Here is a 21006-nt window from a genome sequence, read left to right on the forward strand (position 1 = left end):
TAAAAATGTTTGAGAAAGATCCCTTCAGTACTTTCTGAAAAATAGCGATAATAAGTTTCAATTGTCAAAATCTAAGATGGCTGCCTGTCGGCCATGTTGTTTTACGATTAGTCTCAAAATGCAATATGCATAACTAGGCACCGAGGGGAACCTAAATATGAAATTTGAGAAAGATCCCTTCATTACTTTCTCAGAAATAGCGATAACAAACTTCAATTGTCAAAATCTAAGATGGCTGCCTGTCGGCCATGTTGTTTTCTGATAGGTCTCAAAATGTAATATGCATAACTAGGCACCAAGGGAAACCTACATATGAAATTTGAGAAAGATCCCTTCAGTACTTTCTTAGAAATAGTGATAACAAACTTCAATTGTCAAAATCTAAGATGGCTGCCTGTCGGCCATGTTGTTTTCTGATAGGTCTCAAAATGTAATATGCATAACTAGGCACCAAGGGAAACCTACATATGAAATTTGAGAAAGATCCCTTCAGTACTTTCTTAGAAATAGTGATAACAAACTTCAATTGTCAAAATCCAAGATGGCTGCCTATCGGCCATGTTGTTTTCCGATTGGTCTCAAAATGCAACACTAGGGACCAAGGGGAACCTACATATGAAATTTGAGAAAGATCCCTTCAGTCCCTTCTGTAAAATAGCGATAACAAACTTCAATTGTCAAAATACAAGATGGCTGCCTGTCGGCCATGTTGTTTTCCTATTGGTCCCAAGATGCAATATGCAGAACTACAGACCAAGGGGAACTTATAAAAATGTTTGAGAAAGATCCCTTCAGTACTTTCTGAGAAATAGCGATAACAAACTTAAATTGTCAAAATCTAAAATGGCTGCCTGTCGGCCATGTTGTTTTCTGATAGGTCTCAAAATGTAATATGCATAACTAGGCACCAAGGGAAACCTACATATGAAATTTGAGAAAGATCCCTTCAGTACTTTCTCAGAAATAGCGATAACAAACTTCAATTGTCAAAATCCAAGATGGCTGCCTGTCGGCCATGTTGTTTTCTGATAGGTCTCAAAATGTAATATGCATAACTAGGCACCAAGGGGAACCTATATATGAAATTTGAGAAAGATCCCTTCAGTATTTTCTCAGAAATAGCGATAACAAACTTCAATTGTCAAAATCTAAGATGGCTACCTGTCGGCCATGTTGTTTTCCGATTGGTCTCAAAATGCAATATGCATAACAAGGCACCAAGGGGAATCTACATATGAAATTTGAGAAAGATCCCTTCAGTACTTTCTCAGAAATAGCGATAACAAACTTCAATTGTCAAAATCCAAGATGGCTGCCTGTCGACCATGTTGTTTTCCGATTGGTCTCAAAATGCAATATGCATAACTAGGCACCAAGGGAAACCTACATATGAAATTTGAGAAAGATCCCTCCAGTGCTTTCTCAGAAATAGCGATAACAAACTTAAATTATCAAAATCCAAGATGGCTGCCTGTCGGCCATGTTGTTTTCCGATTGGTCTCAAAATGCAATATGCATAACAAGGCACCAAGGGGAGCCTACATATGAAATTTGAGAAAGATCCCTTCAGTACTTTCTGAGGATTAGCGATAACAAGAATTGTTTACGGACGGACGGAGGGACGGACGGAGGGAGGGACGGAGGGACGGACGGAGGGACGGACGGACGGACGGACCACGGACCACGGACGCAGGGTGATTTGAATAGCCCACCATCTGATGATGGTGGGCTAAAAATGTTTGAGAAAGATCCCTTCAGTACTTTCTGAAAAATAGCGATAATAAGTTTCAATTGTCAAAATCTAAGATGGCTGCCTGTCGGCCATGTTGTTTTACGATTAGTCTCAAAATGCAATATGCATAACTAGGCACCGAGGGGAACCTAAATATGAAATTTGAGAAAGATCCCTTCATTACTTTCTCAGAAATAGCGATAACAAACTTCAATTGTCAAAATCTAAGATGGCTGCCTGTCGGCCATGTTGTTTTCTGATAGGTCTCAAAATGTAATATGCATAACTAGGCACCAAGGGAAACCTACATATGAAATTTGAGAAAGATCCCTTCAGTACTTTCTTAGAAATAGTGATAACAAACTTCAATTGTCAAAATCTAAGATGGCTGCCTGTCGGCCATGTTGTTTTCTGATAGGTCTCAAAATGTAATATGCATAACTAGGCACCAAGGGAAACCTACATATGAAATTTGAGAAAGATCCCTTCAGTACTTTCTTAGAAATAGTGATAACAAACTTCAATTGTCAAAATCCAAGATGGCTGCCTATCGGCCATGTTGTTTTCCGATTGGTCTCAAAATGCAATATGCATAACTAGGCACCAAGGGAAACCTACATATGAAATTTGAGAAAGATCCCTTCAGTACTTTCTCAGAAATAGCGATAACAAACTTCAATTGTCAAAATCCAAGATGGCTACCTGTCGGCCATGTTGTTTTCCGATTGGTCTCAAAATGCAATATGCATAACTAGGCACCAAGGGGAATCTACATATGAAATCTGAGAAAGATCCCTTCAGTACTTTCTCAGAAATAGTGATAACAAACTTCAATTGTCAAAAATCCAAGATGGCTGCCTGTCGGCCATGTTGTTTTCCGATTGGTCTCAAAATGCATTATGCATAACTAAGCACTAAGGGAAACCTACATATGAAATTTGAGAAAGATCCCTTCAGTACTTTCTCAGAAATAGCGATAACAAACTTCAATTGTCAAAATCCAAGATGGCTGCCTGTCGGCCATGTTTTTTTCCGATTGATCTCAAAATGCAATATGCATAACTAGGCACCAAGGGGAATCTACATATGAAATTTGAGAAAGATCCCTTCAGTACTTTCTCAGAAATAGCGATAACAAACTTCAATTGTCAAAATCCAAGATGGCTGCCTGTCGGCCATGTTGTTTTCCGATAGGTCTCAAAATGCAATATGCATAACAAGGCACCAAGGGAAACCTACATATGAAATTTGAGAAAGATCCCTTCAGTACTTTCTCAGAAATAGCGATAACAAACTTCAATTGTCAAAATCCAAGATGGCTGTCTGTCGGCCATGTTGTTTTCCGATTGGTCTCAAAATGCAATATGCATAACTAGGCACCAAGGGGAATCTACATATGAAATCTGAGAAAGATCCCTTCAGTACTTTCTCAGAAATAGTGATAACAAACTTCAATTGTCAAAAATCCAAGATGGCTGCCTGTCGGCCATGTTGTTTTCCGATTGGTCTCAAAATGCATTATGCATAACTAAGCACTAAGGGAAACCTACATATGAAATTTGAGAAAGATCCCTTCAGTACTTTCTCAGAAATAGCGATAACAAACTTCAATTGTCAAAATCCAAGATGGCTGCCTGTCGGCCATGTTTTTTTCCGATTGATCTCAAAATGCAATATGCATAACTAGGCACCAAGGGGAATCTACATATGAAATTTGAGAAAGATCCCTTCAGTACTTCCTCAGAAATAGCGATAACAAACTTCAATTGTCAAAATCCAAGATGGCTGCCTGTCGGCCATGTTGTTTTCCGATTGATCTCAAAATGCAATATGCATAACTAGGCACCAAGGGGAATCTACATATGAAATTTGAGAAAGATCCCTTCAGTACTTCCTCAGAAATAGCGATAACAAACTTCAATTGTCAAAATCCAAGATGGCTGTCTGTCGGCCATGTTGTTTTCCGATTGGTCTCAAAATACAATATGCATAACTAGGCACCAAGGGGAATCTACAGATGAAATTTGAGAAAGATCCCTTCAGTACTTTCTCAGAAATAGCGATAACAAACTTCAATTGTCAAAATCCAAGATGGCTGCCTGTCGGACGACGGACCACGGACGCAGGGCGATTTGAATAGCCCACCATCTGATGATGGTGGGCTAAAAACAAGAATTTTAATGTCAATCCTTTTATCCCTGTCACAGAAATCAGGCCCTAAATGTTTTATAACCAGAAAGAACCATATCCTTGTTGTTGGTGTACAGAATTACAGAATATCTGTGATCATTAGAACATCAATATACAAGAAAAATTCTGTAATTATTGGTTTGCAGAAAATAAAAAATCAAAGTGAGGAAGGGCTCTCCTAGATATACTCCCCCACCTCACTCATCAATAATATATATCTCTAAAGGGGTTCATGAGATAACCTGTGCACCAGCTTTTTTGAATGTGGTCAAGTGTGGCCTTTGACCTTGACCAATGAACACCAAAATCTAATCAGGTATACAAAATACATATCATGATGAGATATTCTAACAAGTAAATGATTGAGTGGGATAGATACCTGGCCACAAGTAAATGATTGAGTGGGATAGATACCTGGCCACAAGTAAATGATTGAGTGGGATAGATACCTGGCCACAAGTAAATGATTGAGTGGGATAGATACCTGGCCACAAGTAAATGATTGAGTGGGATAGATACCTGGCCACAAGTAGATTGAGTGGGATAGATACCTGGCCACAAGTAAATGATTGAGTGGGATAGATACCTGGCCACAAGTAAATGATTGAGTGGGATAGATACCTGGCCACAAGTAAATGATTGAGTGGGATAGATACCTGGCCACAAGTAAATGTTTGAGTGGGATAGATACCTGGCCACAAGTAAATGATTGAGTGGGATAGATACCTGGCCACAAGTAAATGATTGAGTGGGATAGATACCTGGCCACAAGTAAATGATTGAGTGGGATAGATACCTGGCCACAAGTAGATTGATTGAGTGGGATAGATACCTGGCCACAAGTAGATTGAGTGGGATAGATACCTGGCCACAAGTAAATGATTGATTGGGATAGATACCTGGCCACAAGTAAATGATTGAGTGGGATAGATACCTGGCCACAAGTAGATAATTGAGTGGGATAGATACCTGGCCACAAGTAAATGATTGAGTGGGATAGATACCTGGCCACAAGTAGATTGAGTGGGATAGATACCTGGCCACAAGTAAATGATTGAGTGGGATAGATACCTGGCCACAAGTAGATTGAGTGGGATAGATACCTGGCCACAAGTAAATGATTGAGTGGGATAGATACCTGGCCACATGTAAATGATTCAGTGGGATAGATACCTGGCCACAAGTAGATTCAGTGGGATAGATACCTGGCCACAAGTAGATTGCTGTTGGTGGTTCTCTCCTTTAACTTGGTATGTAGGTAGTCGAGGAATATATTCCAGGTGTCTAGGCAGTTAAAATATCCTTCATATGTTGGCTACAATAGAAACCAAATATAAACTTACTACTGTCAATACAGACCTGATATAATTTTACTATTGTCAAAACTGTCCAAATATGGATTATAAAATCACAGAAAATTTGTACTATACTGAAAAAGAAACGCAATTTAAAGCAATTACATGGTTTACGGGAAACAGAAAGATGTTACGGAAGATTTATTGGATGAGTTGGACAGAAGGATTAGACGTAGACTGAAGCCTTCAATCAAGGTCGCTAAGTTGATGTTGGTACCGGATGAAGAATGGAACCATATTCCAATGAGGAGGTCAATCTGATCAATTGAATGCATATAAAAGTCTGTGTGACCACTGCAGCTCAAGGGGTGCATTTTAGAACAATCAATGATGACATAATTAGTATACCAGCCACAAGGTCAGTTAACAACAGCTACAGTAGCGGTTCTGAGGGAAGCGTATACTGTACATACGTAACACACACATCCAAGCGGACATTATTTCTGTCGTCAATTACCGCATTAAGCTTTATTGGGCTAAACAATTAGATTAATTAGACACTTGTGGGGATATGCAAAAGTGATTACTTAATTTTACTTTTCTTTGAAAGTGTGTGTAAGTTTGAGCTGATCAATGTTCGTAATGCCGTGCACATGGTGGTTACCGTACGTAAGTTATAGCTTTCCTCTTACGGTCGCGATCGATTAAAGAAAATAAACAAGACGCAATGTTTCTATTTCCTCATTACAAAAACAAAATAATCATATTATTATAATCATCAAGTATATATTTGAATGATTTTAAGCAAAGTTTTGTGCTAATCTGTGTTAGTGTCATTTTCATACATCGTTTTCGGGACGACCTGGACATCGTTTTTGGTCAATTTTTTTCATGCGCAAAATATACGGATAGAAGATTTTTTCAGCATTTTCAGCCCCAAAAAGTGCCTGCGCGAATTACACTGGTGCGCAAATTACACAAGTTTTTACGGTAAGTTAGCTCAACTGTTTAATGGATAAGTTAACTTACTTATTTATCGGACAACTCAGCTCACATGTTTAATGGACAACTCAGCTCACATGTTTAATGGATAAGTTAACTAACCTATTTGCTTACAGTAATCAAGGTGACCTACCTGTCTAAAGGTGTACTTGAGTAGTAATGCTAAAAACTCCAAAACAGGAAATTGTATGTTGGCTTCAAATCTCTGCAGATGAACGCTCACAAACAACTTTAAAAAATCTGTAAATTTCTCAATATAACTGAAAACAGAAGATGTGATCAAATATATATATGATCTAAATATAGTTACATCAAATAAATATACATCTATAATGATATACTTAATAATTCATCTTCAAGGATTCATTTAAAGATAACCCATAATACAGAGATCTCTTTCATAACATTTGTTAAGAAGAAATTGTCTTCCACACATAATGTACAAATAATAAACATATCTATCAGACCGAAATAACTGAAACAGATAATGCCATATGATGACTGGGTGAACATTGTAAGTCTTATTCTGACTGAATGGATTAAACATGAAAATTAGATGTACCTTTCATCAATTTCTGACAGCCTATTCCCTGTGGCGTTAGTACTACTGTCTTTGGTAAGCTTTTGTAACAGATAAAATGTCTGTCGAAACATCTGTAGTAAAAAGTCTTCAAACTCCTGGGGAACACAATTTTTTGATAAAAGCTCATTTATACAGTTCATCGCCCAAATTCCCAGCGAGGATGTGTCTGAACTAAAGTTTGTTGTCCGATTTGAATTAGGAACTTTTTTGGCTTCACATCCAAATCCTGCGAAATGAAATATGGTACTAAGTAATGAAGGGGTTATGGTGGATGACAAAGGAATCCAGCTGAAGTACTCAGTGAGGCAACGTAGGGCTAGACTACACACTTCCTTTGAAGAGTCATCTAAGGGAGGTAAGGCTTCCAACTGAACACGGTTTCCAGGAGACTTGAACATGTTACTAAGAAGACTGTCAGCTGAAAAAAAAGAAAAACACAAAAAGTATAGCCTACAAACAACAAAAGATAAAGACATTTCTGTAAATAATAAGGTATTGTCAAAACAAAGCTGTATAGGAGGCCAGTTATAGACATACCTCAATAAGTGGCCAGTTATAGACATACCTCAATTAGTGGCCAGTTATTGACGTACCTGTATTGGAGGCAAGCTCTAGACATACCTGTATTGGAGACCAATTATAGACATACCTCTATTGGAGGCCAATTATAGACATACCTGTATTGGGAGGCCACTTATAGACAAACCTGTATTAGTGGCCAGTTATAGACATACCTGTATTGGAGGCTAATTATAGACATACCTGTATTAGTGGCCAGTTATAGACATACCTGTATTGGAGGCCAATTATAGACATACCTGTATTAGTGGCCAGTTATAGACATACCTGTATTGGAGGCCAATTATAGACATACCTGTATTAGTGGCCAGTTATAGATATACCTGTATTAGTGGCCAATTATAGACATACCTGTATTGGAGGCCACAGGTATTAGTGGCCAGTTATAGACATACCTGTATTAATGGCCAGTTATAAACATACCTGTATTAGTGGCCAGTTATAGACATACCTGTATTAGTGGCCAGTTATAGACATACCTGTATTAGAAGCCAGTTATAGACATACCTGTATTAGTGGCCAGTTATAGACATACCTGTATTAGTGGCCAGTTATAGTTATACCTGTATTAGTGGCCAGTTATAGACATACCTGTATTAGAAGCCAGTTATAGACATACCTGTATTAGAAGCCAGTTATAGATATACCTGTATTAGTGGCCAGTTATAGATATACCTGTATTAGAAGCCAGTTATAGAAATACCTGTATTAATGGCCAGTTATAAACATACCTGTATTAGTGGCCAGTTATAGACATAGCTGTATTAGTGGCCAGTTATAGACATACCTGTATTAGTGGCCAGTTATAGACATACCTGTATTAGTGGCCAGTTATAGACATACCTGCAGGTGAGGAGGAGAACAACATCCAAGAGGATTTATGAGATGGAGTGTCGTCCCCACCATGTGTGGGTGAGGGAGGGGGTGTGGCAGCCACCAGGTGTCGATGCTTCTCCAGTATTGCTTCGAGTGTAGCTGTGGAATTACATAATGAAATAGATCATAACAATGACCAAATAGACTGGAACGTTACTGCGCATTGGTGATTAGGTCCTTTTATGATCAATCAGAAATTGTTACCCACAAATAACTTTGTTTACCTTGAGATAGGATCTGATCAAAATTTCACTGACTCAAACTGATTAAGCAGATCAAGCAGTTTCTTAAGTGTTTTATTCAAGCAACCACATTTCTGATACCTATATTTCATGTTTACTAAAATTTGATCTGATATTGGATTGCAGGTATTTTCAATAAACAATTGTTTTTTGTATATTGTTATGCAGTCTGTCATAAAAACATTTTGTAATATGAGACCAGCCTCACGGAACCCCAATCTTCAACAGTCTATGGATATATATTACTTTGCCCCGCCCGATAGAAGCCATCACTTATAATTTTGAATGTAGAGTGGTTATGTTGCATTAATGGTGTATAACAAGAGTTAATGATGAGAATGTACCAGGTATTCATTATTCTGGCTACTGTGGTGTGGTAATGGAAATTTTGTGATGTTATCAATAAACATGGAACAGTTCCTAACTAGAAATGTAAGCCGAATGACTGACTAATATCCACCTTAGGATCCCTACCACCACTATGGAACTGAAGGTATCCACTCTAGGATCCCTACCACCACTATGGAACTGAAGGTATCCACCCTAGGATCCCTACCACCACTATGAACTGAAGGTATAGCCACCCCTACCACCACTATGGAACTGAAGGTATCCACTCTAGGATCCCTACCACCACTATGAAACTGAAGGTATATCCACCCCTACCACCACTAAGGAACTGAAGGTATCCACTCTAGGATCCCTACCACCACTATGGAACTGAAGGTATCCACTCTAGGATCCCTACCACCACTATGGAACTGAAGGTATCCACTCTAGGATCCCTACCACCACTATGGAACTGAAGGTATCCACCCTAGGATCCCTACCACCACTATGGAACTGAAGGTATCCACCCTAGGATCCCTACCACCACTATGGAACTGAAGGTATCCACTCTAGGATCCCTACCACCACTATGGAACTGAAGGTATCCACCCTAGGATCCCTACCACCACTATGGAACTGAAGGTATCCACCCTAGGATCCCTACCACCACTATGGAACTGAAGGTATCCACCCTAGGATCCCTACCACCACTATGGAACTGAAGGTATCCACCCTAGGATCCCTACCACCACTATGGAACTGAAGGTATCCACCCTAGGATCCCTACCACCACTATGGAACTGAAGGTATCCACCCTAGGACCCCTACCACCACTAAGGAACTGAAGGTATCCACTCTAGGATCCCTACCACCACTATGGAACTGAAGGTATCCACTCTAGGATCCCTACCACCACTATGGAACTGAAGGTATCCACTCTAGGATCCCTACCACCACTATGGAACTGAAGGTATCCACCCCTACCACCACTATGGAACTGAAGGTATCCACTCTAGGATCCCTACCACCACTATGGAACTAAAGGTATGCACCCCTACCACCACTATGGAACTGAAGGTATCCACTCTAGGATCCCTACCACCACTATGGAACTGAAGGTATCCACCCCTACCACCACTATGGAACTGAAGGTATCCACTCTAGGATCCCTACCACCACTATTGAACTGAAGGTATCCACCTTAGGATCCCTACCACCACTAAGGAACTGAAGGTATCCACTCTAGGATCCCTACCACCACTATGGAACTGAAGGTATCCACTCTAGGATCCCTACCACCACTATGGAACTGAAGGTATCCACCCATACCACCACTATGGAACTGAAGGTATCCACCCCTACCACCACTAAGGAACTGAAGGTATCCACCCCTACCACCACTAAGGAACTGAAGGTATCCACTCTAGGATCCCTACCACCACTATGGAACTGAAGGTATCCACTCTAGGATCCCTACCACCACTATGGAACTGAAGGTATCCACCCCTACCACCACTAAGGAACTGAAGGTATCCACCCCTACCACCACTAAGGAACTGAAGGTATCCACCCCTACCACCACTAAGGAACTGAAGGTATCCACCTTAGGATCCCTACCACTGCTATGGAACTGAAGGTATCCACCCTAGGATCCCTACCACCACTATGGAACTGAAGGTATCCACTCTAGGATCCCTACCACCACTATGGAACTGAAGGTATCCACTCTAGGATCCCTACCACCACTATGGAACTGAAGGTATCCACCCCTACCACCACTATGGAACTGAAGGTATCCACCCTAGGATCCCTACCACCACTATGGAACTGAAGGTATCCACCCCTACCACCACTATGGAACTGAAGGTATCCACTCTAGGATCCCTACCACCACTATGGAACTGAAGGTATCCACCCCTACCACCACTATGGAACTGAAGGTATCCACTCTAGGATCCCTACCACCACTATGGAACTGAAGGTATCCATCCTAGGATCCCTACCACCACTATGGAACTGAAGGTATCCACCCTAGGATCCCTACCACCACTATGGAAGAGAATGTTTAAACCACAGTAGCACTTACTGTTCAGGATGCCAAGGATAGTTGGGACTTGTGCCAGTAGGAGGCGCTGTAGTTCCTCTTTCCTATCCATGCTGAGATCCTCACGTGGCGAGGCCAGCTCCTCCGAGGCTGTATGCAGCAGGATTATCCCCAACATGGTAGTGTCGGATCTCTGAACCAACTATTGATGAACAAGCCATTTGAGTAGATTTGCATGTTATATCTTTATCTCAGATACGTTTTTTGATACAGATTTGATTTTATATTCCCAGCTCAAGATTGGGTTCAATTGAATATTTTGTTCTCAAAAGTTCTTGTAAAACTTGTTATTCTTCTGGTCTAAACACAGAAGATTCCTAAGGAAAAGAAAAATGTCTGTTACATTTCAAAATATCTGCTCTCTCCTTTATTATACCAGCAGTTTTTACCTGCAAGTTCTGAAGTTTTCATATCTAATAAAATTTTGAATAAATTTTTGATAAGATGTATACATTAACTGTAATGAATGACACCAATGATATTCACACAATCGTCTGACCAAATTTCCTCTTATCACTCCAGAAAAGCTGAGGACTAGACCACCTGATCGTGTCATTTTATTCGTTTTATGTCACAAGGCTACAAACCATGCTATTTTTGACTAGCAAGGATATATCTAGGTATTTTCATGTTTAATTCATACTACAATGGTAATACATTTGTACAACAAGGAAAGATTACAAATAGGTAGATTCTGTAACATGTGTCATTGCTTAAAAATTAGGATCATGGAATCCGTTCTGAACAAGTTTTACTGTATCTGGTAAGGACAAGGAATGGGACAGAGGTTGATAAATATATGCCTACCTCCAAAATACTGCTGAAAAAATCTGGATAGAAGTGTGGCCAATCTATGCGACCAATGTCCACAACAAGCTTGACAAGTTTAAACTTTATGAAGGATGGACAATGACTGTGGTGGTCTAGCAGGAACTGATTCAATCGTGTACGTATTTCAAGCTTTGCTTGTCCATGGAACCCAACCCACTGCTTGTGAATCAAATTCTGGAACAAATGCAAATAACTTATACAACAATATTGTCACATAGAATCAAAACCATCTGTCAACTCTAATCAAGAAACAATGCAGAAAAGTTCTTTTAACAAATTAAATGTACTCAAATATCAAGCTCTAAGACAATGTTTCATTTTTTTCCTTCACTAACATAAAAACATATTCAACCTAGGATTGGAATAATTTTCCTCATATGAAGATATATTACTAAATATCTTTTACACAAGGTGTATCAAAAATTTCAGATAATATCTTGAAAATAAATGTCTTTGAAAAGTCTGTATGTGAATAGATGTTCACATATCAATCAGTATTAGATGTTATAAGCATGACATTTCAGTGATTACACTCTGAAACCTTCATTAGACAGATACCCAGCCAAGTACATTGTGAGTAACGAAATGGACAAGTCTTATTGACCACACTATAATTGTATGTATGAGCTGGTACACACATTACTCCCCTATAGATCATGATGAAAAAGACCTGTCAATTTTATTACAATTTGGTGCACTTTAGTACCTTAGTATATGCTACACTGGTCATTTGATTGATAAAGGTGTTGAGTACTAAACACAGTGAAATGTCAAACTTCAGTATCCAATACTGGTTCAATGTTGTGATCCTAATCAAGTTGTATATTACTTACTTCAATGGCAGTCAGACAGAACATCATCACATATTCATTATTGGTGTTGCTTAGGTAGTATAGACAGTGTTGCCATGAATCCTTTGTCTGAGTAAAATTGTTCAGGATTTCCTCTGTAAACAAGTGACACAGAAAGCATACAATTATGGCAGATTCTCACTTAATTCTTACATGACTTCCTAGAGCAACTGCTACATTAAAGAGTAACTCATTTTTGTCATCTCTCTCTATTTGGAAGGAAGACCTCTGATTTTGTACCCTATATTTAGACATTATACATGAATTAACAGTTAAACTATAGACTATTCATTTTTTTTTTTAATTATTATGTTATTTCGAAAATAATCCAATGCATATAAATCCAGTAGCAAGACTGAAATATATTGTTTTAAAATATAACTATGTGAATAAATTTTCTATTTCTATGAACTATGTATAGATATAACTAAAAGATAAATAGTATGTTTACCTGTACAACTATTCTTTAAAATGTCTGCTTAGTCTATAGTCTTGATATTTATGTATAATTTACCTATTTCTCTCTTTCTGTCATTAGAAGTAGCAGGCCCAAAAAACTCATTCATCAGACTCTCCAAGGCCCCAAGGGATTCCTTACTCGAGGCCTGAAACAGAAAACATTGATATATACATGCCAAACTTCCAAATTTCTTTAAGAGTTACGCAATGGTTCTACCGATGAAGACTTCTGACAAAATGAAACATTGGAAAGGATATTATCATGAAACATCTGAGGAGTTTTTTGCAGTTTTAAGCTTAGCTTGCAAATTCAATTTAAGATGAAAGCAAAAATTGAGTTGTTTGATATTTGTGACAAAAGTTTACCTACATGTAACAGGAGAGGGAAAGTGCAACAACCAGACTAAGACACAAACCCGGGACCTCCGAACTCAAGACAGATGCTTTAACCATTGCTCAAATGAGTGCTGGTGGCCAGGTATACGTAGCTGATACCTGGCCATTGGTGCTCAATCCTATTCAGTTTCGTGACATACCGGTGCATTGTTTATACCCAGTAATAAGGCAATTACACATGGAGGAAATCATAAATGAAATGGAGTGAAAATCATTTACTAAATGTAAATTTGAATATCTAAAACAAACTAGCTATAGGGCTCAAAAATGACAGTGATCATTGATCAAAAATTCCAACTGTCCAATTCCAAGAAGGGTACTTGTCACACATTTTACTCTTCGAAGAAATTCATTCAGAAACCTGAAGACATCTTCCTCTTTCAACACACAGATCTTATCACCCAACTATAATGCATGGTTATTATGTCGACAACAATCCTCATATATATTAGATATGGAAAGAAGCAACATTTAAGGCATCAAGTGCATTAGCACACATGGAAAACATTTTCATTGTGTTCTTTAGGCAGGCAGGTTCGGCAGGTAAGAAAAAAAGATGTTACCAAAAACGAATCGTGATATCAGGAAACGGTTTCTTTTAAATTAACATTTAGACAAATCCAGGCGGACTTGCACCTTCAAAAGTTAAATATCAGTTTGTAAAGCTTTTGCCATGACTCAATAGAAAGCAACATAAATTCGTTAAACCCGGTCGTAAACTAACAACTCTGGTGGAACCAGACAAACTGCCTGCGAGTGATTTCGAATATATATCTTGTAGTTTGATAGCGTGCAATATAGATTTAATCATTTTACCATTTTGGGAGTGTTGTGGCTTCTTTGTTTTAATGCTCTCACATGAAATTAGTGTTTTCGTTGACCAACTGCCTATGACAACTTGTCTTTCCTTAAAACATGCCAACATCCTACACATGTGTCATCCTTTGCTTCCTCCATGATATATTACCGTTCGGTACACACATATCACTTCCAGCCATATTCACACAAAATCGTGTAAGGTTCCGAAAGAATTTCGATTAATCAACATCAGCTGAACGTTTTTTAAAACGGAAAATTATAATTAGCGTCTGTGTCATTGATTTACCTCGACAGAAAGAAGCACGTTGGGACATTCGCAAGTAAATTTCTGTAACCTTGCATTTCTGCAAAATAATGTCAATCACCGAACTTCCACCAGACGAAGGACCCAGACAACTCGCCATTGAGGAAGAGGATGAAGAGGTATTTAATGGGTTGACAGATCTAGATGTCGCGTGCTGTTAGAATTCACGCTAAGTTCAGTTCAAAGTCAAATTCATCAGTGATCATTGCATTTCTGTTGTATAAAATGTTAAATTTTGATTAAAATGTTTAAGGCAACATAATCGGTAGGGCGACGAATATGATTTTTTTCTAGTTTTAATGTACTCGCATTCGCCAAGGTCAATATGGGTCTAGCTGGATATGCATATGTAATAGGCCTATAATTAAAAGTATCGCATTTTGTGTCTGTTACCGGGTTATGGAAACCACAACTCAATATGAGTTTGCGTATTGAATGTTGGCGATTTCTCCAACCTGGTTATTGAACATTCAGTTAATACCACAGCAAAACAAAGTATGGTGCACCACCTATTTTGTATGACCACATGCATCCCACCAGTGATCACCAAAATATGGGTATTGTGTATTTCTGCTTTGAAACATAATTTGTTTCTCAGGGGAAAACATTATATGATCAATAAACATGAGAACAGCGACATAACTGAACTGTCTGCAAAATGAAGTGAGCAAGATATACAAATGTAGTATGCCAAATAGTGTGACATCCATTGACTTGTATATCTTTCTTCACCAACATTCTCCCTTTTATAATTTAAACAACTTCCTAATAATGGTAACCAAGAACCACATGTGGTGTTGTTGGGCCAGTAGCATGCTATGATAAAGGGCTACCAAGTTTTCTTCAAATGAATGGCCTTGACCTATTTTCCTGTTACAAAATTGGTGCCCAACTAAAATACCCACGGTGGTGGTATAAGGGTCTCGTGTGTCTTCGAGGGCGAAGACTTGGAAAAAAGGAGGGAGGTGTGTAGCGGTACTGGACTGGGTCGATCATCGGTGACCAGGTAGCTCAATTGGTAGAGCATCCGGCTAGTGTTCGGAGGTCCCGGGTTCGAACCCCCGGTCTGGCCGCTACATTTTCTCCTCTCATGTTACAAAATTGGAACATTACTAGCCATATTTGCCAACAAATCAGTATATTTTTTATTGATGTAAGAATGTTGGCAAAGAACTAGTCAGACTAAAAAAAATCGGCACCGTGCTGTTGACGGCGGGCATGATTGTTGTGATGAATATTCTAAAAATGGATCCGGAAATGGACAATTTTTTCAGGATTTTTTTTTTCTCTCTCCTGAATTAAGACAATTGTTTTGGGGAAATGATATAACTAAAAAAAGATAGATACTTAATTTCTTCTTTTTTTTCAATGAAACTTGAACATGGATTTGATATAAAAAGAAGAGCCTTCAATTTCTATATTTAGATTATTAAGAAAATATTATTGATTCAATATATGGAATTATTGGAAGGTAAATTCAATTGAACTAATGTTTTTGAATATGCATACATTTTATTTAATTCAAGATTGACGTATATATATCAGTATACAATTGAACACAATTCATCTCAGGATTTTTATTTGACTCTAAGGATTTTACAACTGAGAGTCACTGACTCCTGAGATTTTGATCCTACTTTTATTTACTATTCAGTAGTTTCATTCACTATTCAGTACAAGTTATAATAACTCAGCTGCATTTACTTGTTATCAAATTGAATACTATTAATCAGTTAGTTTGTGTTTTTTTGTTGTTGATAAATGCAATATGTTTAGTAAAAATGTCGTCGCACGCATTTCCAGTTTGAGGAAAGTCCTCAAACTGGAGATCTCCAGTTTGCCAACATTTGATCCTTGACAGGTATGGCTTTAACCAAACTTGGTATAGAGTTAAGATAACACAGTGGACATCTAATGATAGTCTTCATTTTTAAAAAATATCATCCATAATTAATATTCCATGCAATTTACTCTGGAAATAAGGGATGCCGCAGCTGGTAATCTTGACTTTGAAGTTTTGTTTCGCTCAGTTTCTCAAAAAGACAGTACCAATATTATTATTATTTCAGCCAAACCTGGAGTATACTTTGCATTGTGGTATTGACACCTCATTACACCCTACAGATTATACAAGCTTTAATTTCTTGCTGTATGTTTTTGTTATAAACCTTAAATTTTGAAGAAGAAAAATAATATGTATTCCTTCTCCACTTGGTAAACAAATTAGTTAATAGCCAAATTGGAATCAATTCTATCATACTTCATATGTATTTTCCTAAAACTTTTCATGAAGAGTTATTTTTTTCAGCAAAAGATTTTGAGAGTAACTGTATACCTGGTAATTTTCGCCCCGTTCAAGCTGAATTGAAGGATTTATAAACCATAGTACATCTGCCAAGTGTAGTCAGATCACAAACATACCCTCTTACTTTTCAACTGTAAAATCAAGTACTAGGCTTAGCATTTTAAATTAAAAAATGATACATGTTAAAAGTTATTTTAAAAATTCAGTCATTTTAAAAATGAAATACAGAGTGGCATCAAATTCCTGCCATGGAAAAGACTAATTTGATGAGTTCACCATCGCTTAATTGTGGCTTCCATTCATGTACATGTATGTACATGAGAACAAGAGAAAACACTGGTCAGTCATTAGTCACGGTGTGGTGAACTTACATTTGATTGTGTTTGCTTAAAATCACCCATGCATACCCGATACTACTTGAATTAGCAGGGACTAAAAGAAAATCTGAGCACATGTAAATGTTCTTTGTTGCACACCTGATTACATTTCACATCTCATGCTGGTAATTACATAAGACAATTGGGGAACTTGATAAGTCCAGAGTGGTCCGAGTGCAACTGTATTGAGAATTCTGAATGGAATTTTTCGATTTTACAAACAAGGAAAAGGATATTTCTTGAAAACCATTTAGGGCGAATTTAAAACAGGGTGAATGTGTTTTGTGTTGCTCAAGGGTGAAAATAACCTGGGGCGAAAATCACCAGGTATACAGTAGTGTTTTGTGAAATTTGATATTTGTTTTGCAATGCGTCAGTATAGTATACATGTCTGTAATGTATACAAGGCGCGTCCATACCAATTATGTGGTGCTTTTTTGTGTGTTGTTTTCGGGAAAAATACTAAAATATTAGTAAATTTTGGAGTTTACTTATAACTTACTACCTGTATATTGCAGGGCAGGTGAAACATATAATTACATGAAATTCTTGTTTCGTTTAACAAAAACTGCATTGAAGAAATATATCATTCATAATCACTTTGTTTTCTAGGACATTGATGAAACCTTAACAGAACGATTGATAGGACTCACTGAAATGTTCCCAGAAAATGTGAGAACTGCATGTGGGAATGCTGCTACATTCGCTGTTGCTGCCTCGAAGGCTAGTTATGGTTTCACTCGCAGTGCATTGTGGGTAGTAGCATCAGCAGCCACAATCCTTACACTGCCTGTGGTATTTGAGTCAGAGCGAGCACAACAGCAAGAGATGCAACGTGAACAGGAGAGACAGGTGAGAGAAACCCTTATGTGACTGGAAGCTGTAAAGTAAAGTACATATAGTGATAATTTTACATTGGACATATTCCTTGCTTTACTAACAATCAAATATTCCGTCTTTTATTCCTATTTGTATTCAATCACTTCACTACAAAAAAAAGAAAAGGAATTTATCACACTGAACTTTGTATTCTGTTTAGATACTACTTGGACCCAATGCAGCTATGGCTGGTTCTGGTGCAAATCTTTATCCAGGAATGGTGCCCCAGATGTCGCCTCCTCCTGGCGCTTCCTAGGATTCCCGAAGTTTGCTGTCCACAAAGTCGTGTCGAAGGAGTAGCAAGTTTGTTACAGGCTGGATTGATGATCAATAGCAATTTATTAATTTTCTCATGTCATTTTTTTCTCTGTGTCTTCAATTTAAATACTTTTACTATTATATTAGATAACTTTTTGATGTTGTTTGAGAGATATGAAGTCATGACTTGATTTCCGTGATGTAGATTTCAATAATAGTCACTACATTGTGAAATCTTCTGAAGTATTTTTGTAATTAGAACGCTGGAATTAATGAAGTTGTTGTTTAATAATAACAAATACTTTGTCACCGTTAATTCTATACAATTCAGGAATAAATCTTGAAGATAAGGATTTACAAGTATTTTGGTACATAGTTATCATACATATGCTTCATCTATACAAAAAGTAGCAATTGTATACAGTACTCATATATTTGTGTCTAGGTTATTGCTTCATATTTTTCTCTTTTTAAATGATATTCAAACTTTTTCGTCATTTATACCCGATTATAAAAAGCATAACATATATATTTATGTATCTATTTCAACATCTCGAAAGTGTAAGTTAAAGGCAATGGTTATATTTCCATTTCTTGATCAATAAGAAGTGTTATTACATTTGAAAATACATGTACATATCATTTATATTAAAAGTTATGTACTTTCTGTTAATTTGAAATTAAAATTTAGCACCAAACAATTTTTGTAAAGCTTTGAAAAAGCATTGAAACAGTTCTGCAACTCAACACTAATTCATATCATTTCCATTTGGAAAATGTTCAGAGTGTGATTACACATGAATGAGAAATAGGTATCATAACAAAGATGGATTCCTGACTCAGATAAAGGTCCCAAGACTGACTCGATTGAGAGCGCAAAAAAAAGAATGAGAACAATGTCATGATTCAAAATGGGTAAGGATGAGAATTTATTACCTCGGTGATGTGGTAAAGTGGAATGCAAGTTTTTTAGCTGCTACGGACCAGTCAGTTCATGCAGTAGAAGTTTTAATGATTCTGAAATAAACATATTACTTTGACCCATTGAATGTTGATCAACCAAGTTGGAAGCTGACAGTCTCTAGTTTTGACACAAGTGATATAATTTTGTAAATAGCTTTATATCAACATTTGCTTTAAGCAAATTCCTGGAGAAAATGAAAAAAAAATCTAACCATCAAGTCCCACCCATTCCAGTCATGGTATAAGATGTCATGAGGTTAGACATGGCAGTTTCTTTTCTTGTTAGATGTATATTCCTGTTAAAGATAGCTTTTTCTTCATTAGTATAATAGATTTTTTACCAGTCTTATTGGAATTTTGTCGAGTTATGGTATCAAGGTATATTGTGTGGACAGAACATTTTACTATTACATGGGTAGGTATGAGGAAAGCTTTACCAATTCTTTCTTGATCAATGTATTATCTCCAAAACAACTGTGGTTTTTACTTTCACTTTAGAAAAATCAGAGATGATACTGGTATGAAAAGTAAGAAAAACAGGGATTTAAATCGATAAAATGTATGACATACTTCCCTTTGTCAGAAAGAACATTTGGAATAAAAGATAGAAGTTTTGTGAAGGTTTTCCTATATGTATCTGTGTGATGTCTTTTTTTCTTTACATACTTTTTCAACTTTGGATTTATCGGTACATAACATTTTACCCGGTATTTCTTTTTAATATATTAATCCAATGTTGTCCTGAGCAGTAGATATTTTGTGATCTGTCATTTCCTTTTATCTGATACCTCATGTTAACCATAGCATGTGTTCGGATCCAGCAGGTGATATAAGGACAGAGCTATAACCCAGGAGCTCTATATAGGACAGGTGTATTAAAGATGGGGGTTTTAATGGAAAATAATCAGTGATGTGGTGTACAGTGTATACATCAACCCAGAGACTTTCTAAGACAGCCCACTTTACAGTGACAGTCTGTTGTTACATTATTACAATTCACTGGTAAAATTCGGCAGTATTTAAATTGTTGATTCAGAGTCACACTATAAAAATTCTTCTAAAGTGGTTTGCAGTATTTGAATTGATTCTAAGACAGGGACCAAGAGAGATGGAGTATCCTACAGAACTCTGTACACTGCCATCATGTAACACTGCCCACAGAGGGGGAGGTGTTGGACGGGGACACCATTGTTTCGTTGTTGTTGTTTGTTAAGCCAGCCTTGTTTATGATAGAATGTTGATACATTATTTGCATGTTACTGTGTGAATGGTGTTATGATTTTTGTATGTGTGTATATTCAATGAGTGTATAAATAGATTTAAAACCCTAGAAATTGTGTTTGTTTTACTTGGACATTATGGCATTTATTTCAAAACTGACAAACGGGTGCTGGACACCACAGTATGTTATCAGCTCACCTTCAAACCAGAAGAGCTAATAAATGAAGCTGGTCCGACCTCTTGGGACAGAGGTGCTGGGGTCCCAAAACAGAACTTAGCTGAAATTTTCCTTAGAAATGATACTCAGCCTGTATCCCTAATGGATTACAACCAAATTTTGTCCGAAATATATGATAGAAGTTATATGACACAACCAATATGATATTTAAGAGAGACGGTTCGATGACTAC

The 21006-nt window shown here is 37.5% G+C and overlaps 2 protein-coding genes across 2 annotated transcripts in view; one reads left to right on the top strand and one right to left on the bottom strand.

Moving 5' to 3' along the window:
• The window catches only part of LOC117325942 (exportin-6-like), a 55610-nt gene extending 41186 nt beyond the window's left edge, over positions 1 to 14424 (bottom strand). The window contains exons 1-9 of the mRNA XM_033882474.1: positions 14287 to 14424; positions 13130 to 13220; positions 12598 to 12710; positions 11741 to 11938; positions 10916 to 11075; positions 8225 to 8356; positions 6782 to 7220; positions 6353 to 6479; positions 5128 to 5237 (exon numbers count right to left, since the gene is read on the bottom strand). Of these exons, the coding sequence (XP_033738365.1) occupies positions 5128 to 5237; positions 6353 to 6479; positions 6782 to 7220; positions 8225 to 8356; positions 10916 to 11075; positions 11741 to 11938; positions 12598 to 12710; positions 13130 to 13220; positions 14287 to 14289 (1373 nt within the window). The 5' untranslated portion in view covers positions 14290 to 14424. The remainder of the gene's footprint in view (positions 1 to 5127; positions 5238 to 6352; positions 6480 to 6781; positions 7221 to 8224; positions 8357 to 10915; positions 11076 to 11740; positions 11939 to 12597; positions 12711 to 13129; positions 13221 to 14286) is intronic.
• A 134-nt stretch (positions 14425 to 14558) lies between these two features.
• LOC117325951 (mitochondrial import receptor subunit TOM22 homolog) lies at positions 14559 to 20705 on the top strand. Its single transcript, XM_033882485.1, has 3 exons — positions 14559 to 14712; positions 17888 to 18127; positions 18315 to 20705. The coding sequence occupies exons 1-3, from the start codon at positions 14644 to 14646 to the stop codon at positions 18408 to 18410; spliced, it is 405 nt and encodes a 134-aa protein (XP_033738376.1). The 5' UTR covers positions 14559 to 14643; the 3' UTR covers positions 18411 to 20705.
• The last annotated feature ends 301 nt before the right edge of the window (positions 20706 to 21006 follow it).

Source organism: Pecten maximus, chromosome 1 (assembly GCF_902652985.1).
Source record: "Pecten maximus chromosome 1, xPecMax1.1, whole genome shotgun sequence".
Classification (NCBI taxonomy): domain Eukaryota; kingdom Metazoa; phylum Mollusca; class Bivalvia; order Pectinida; family Pectinidae; genus Pecten; species Pecten maximus.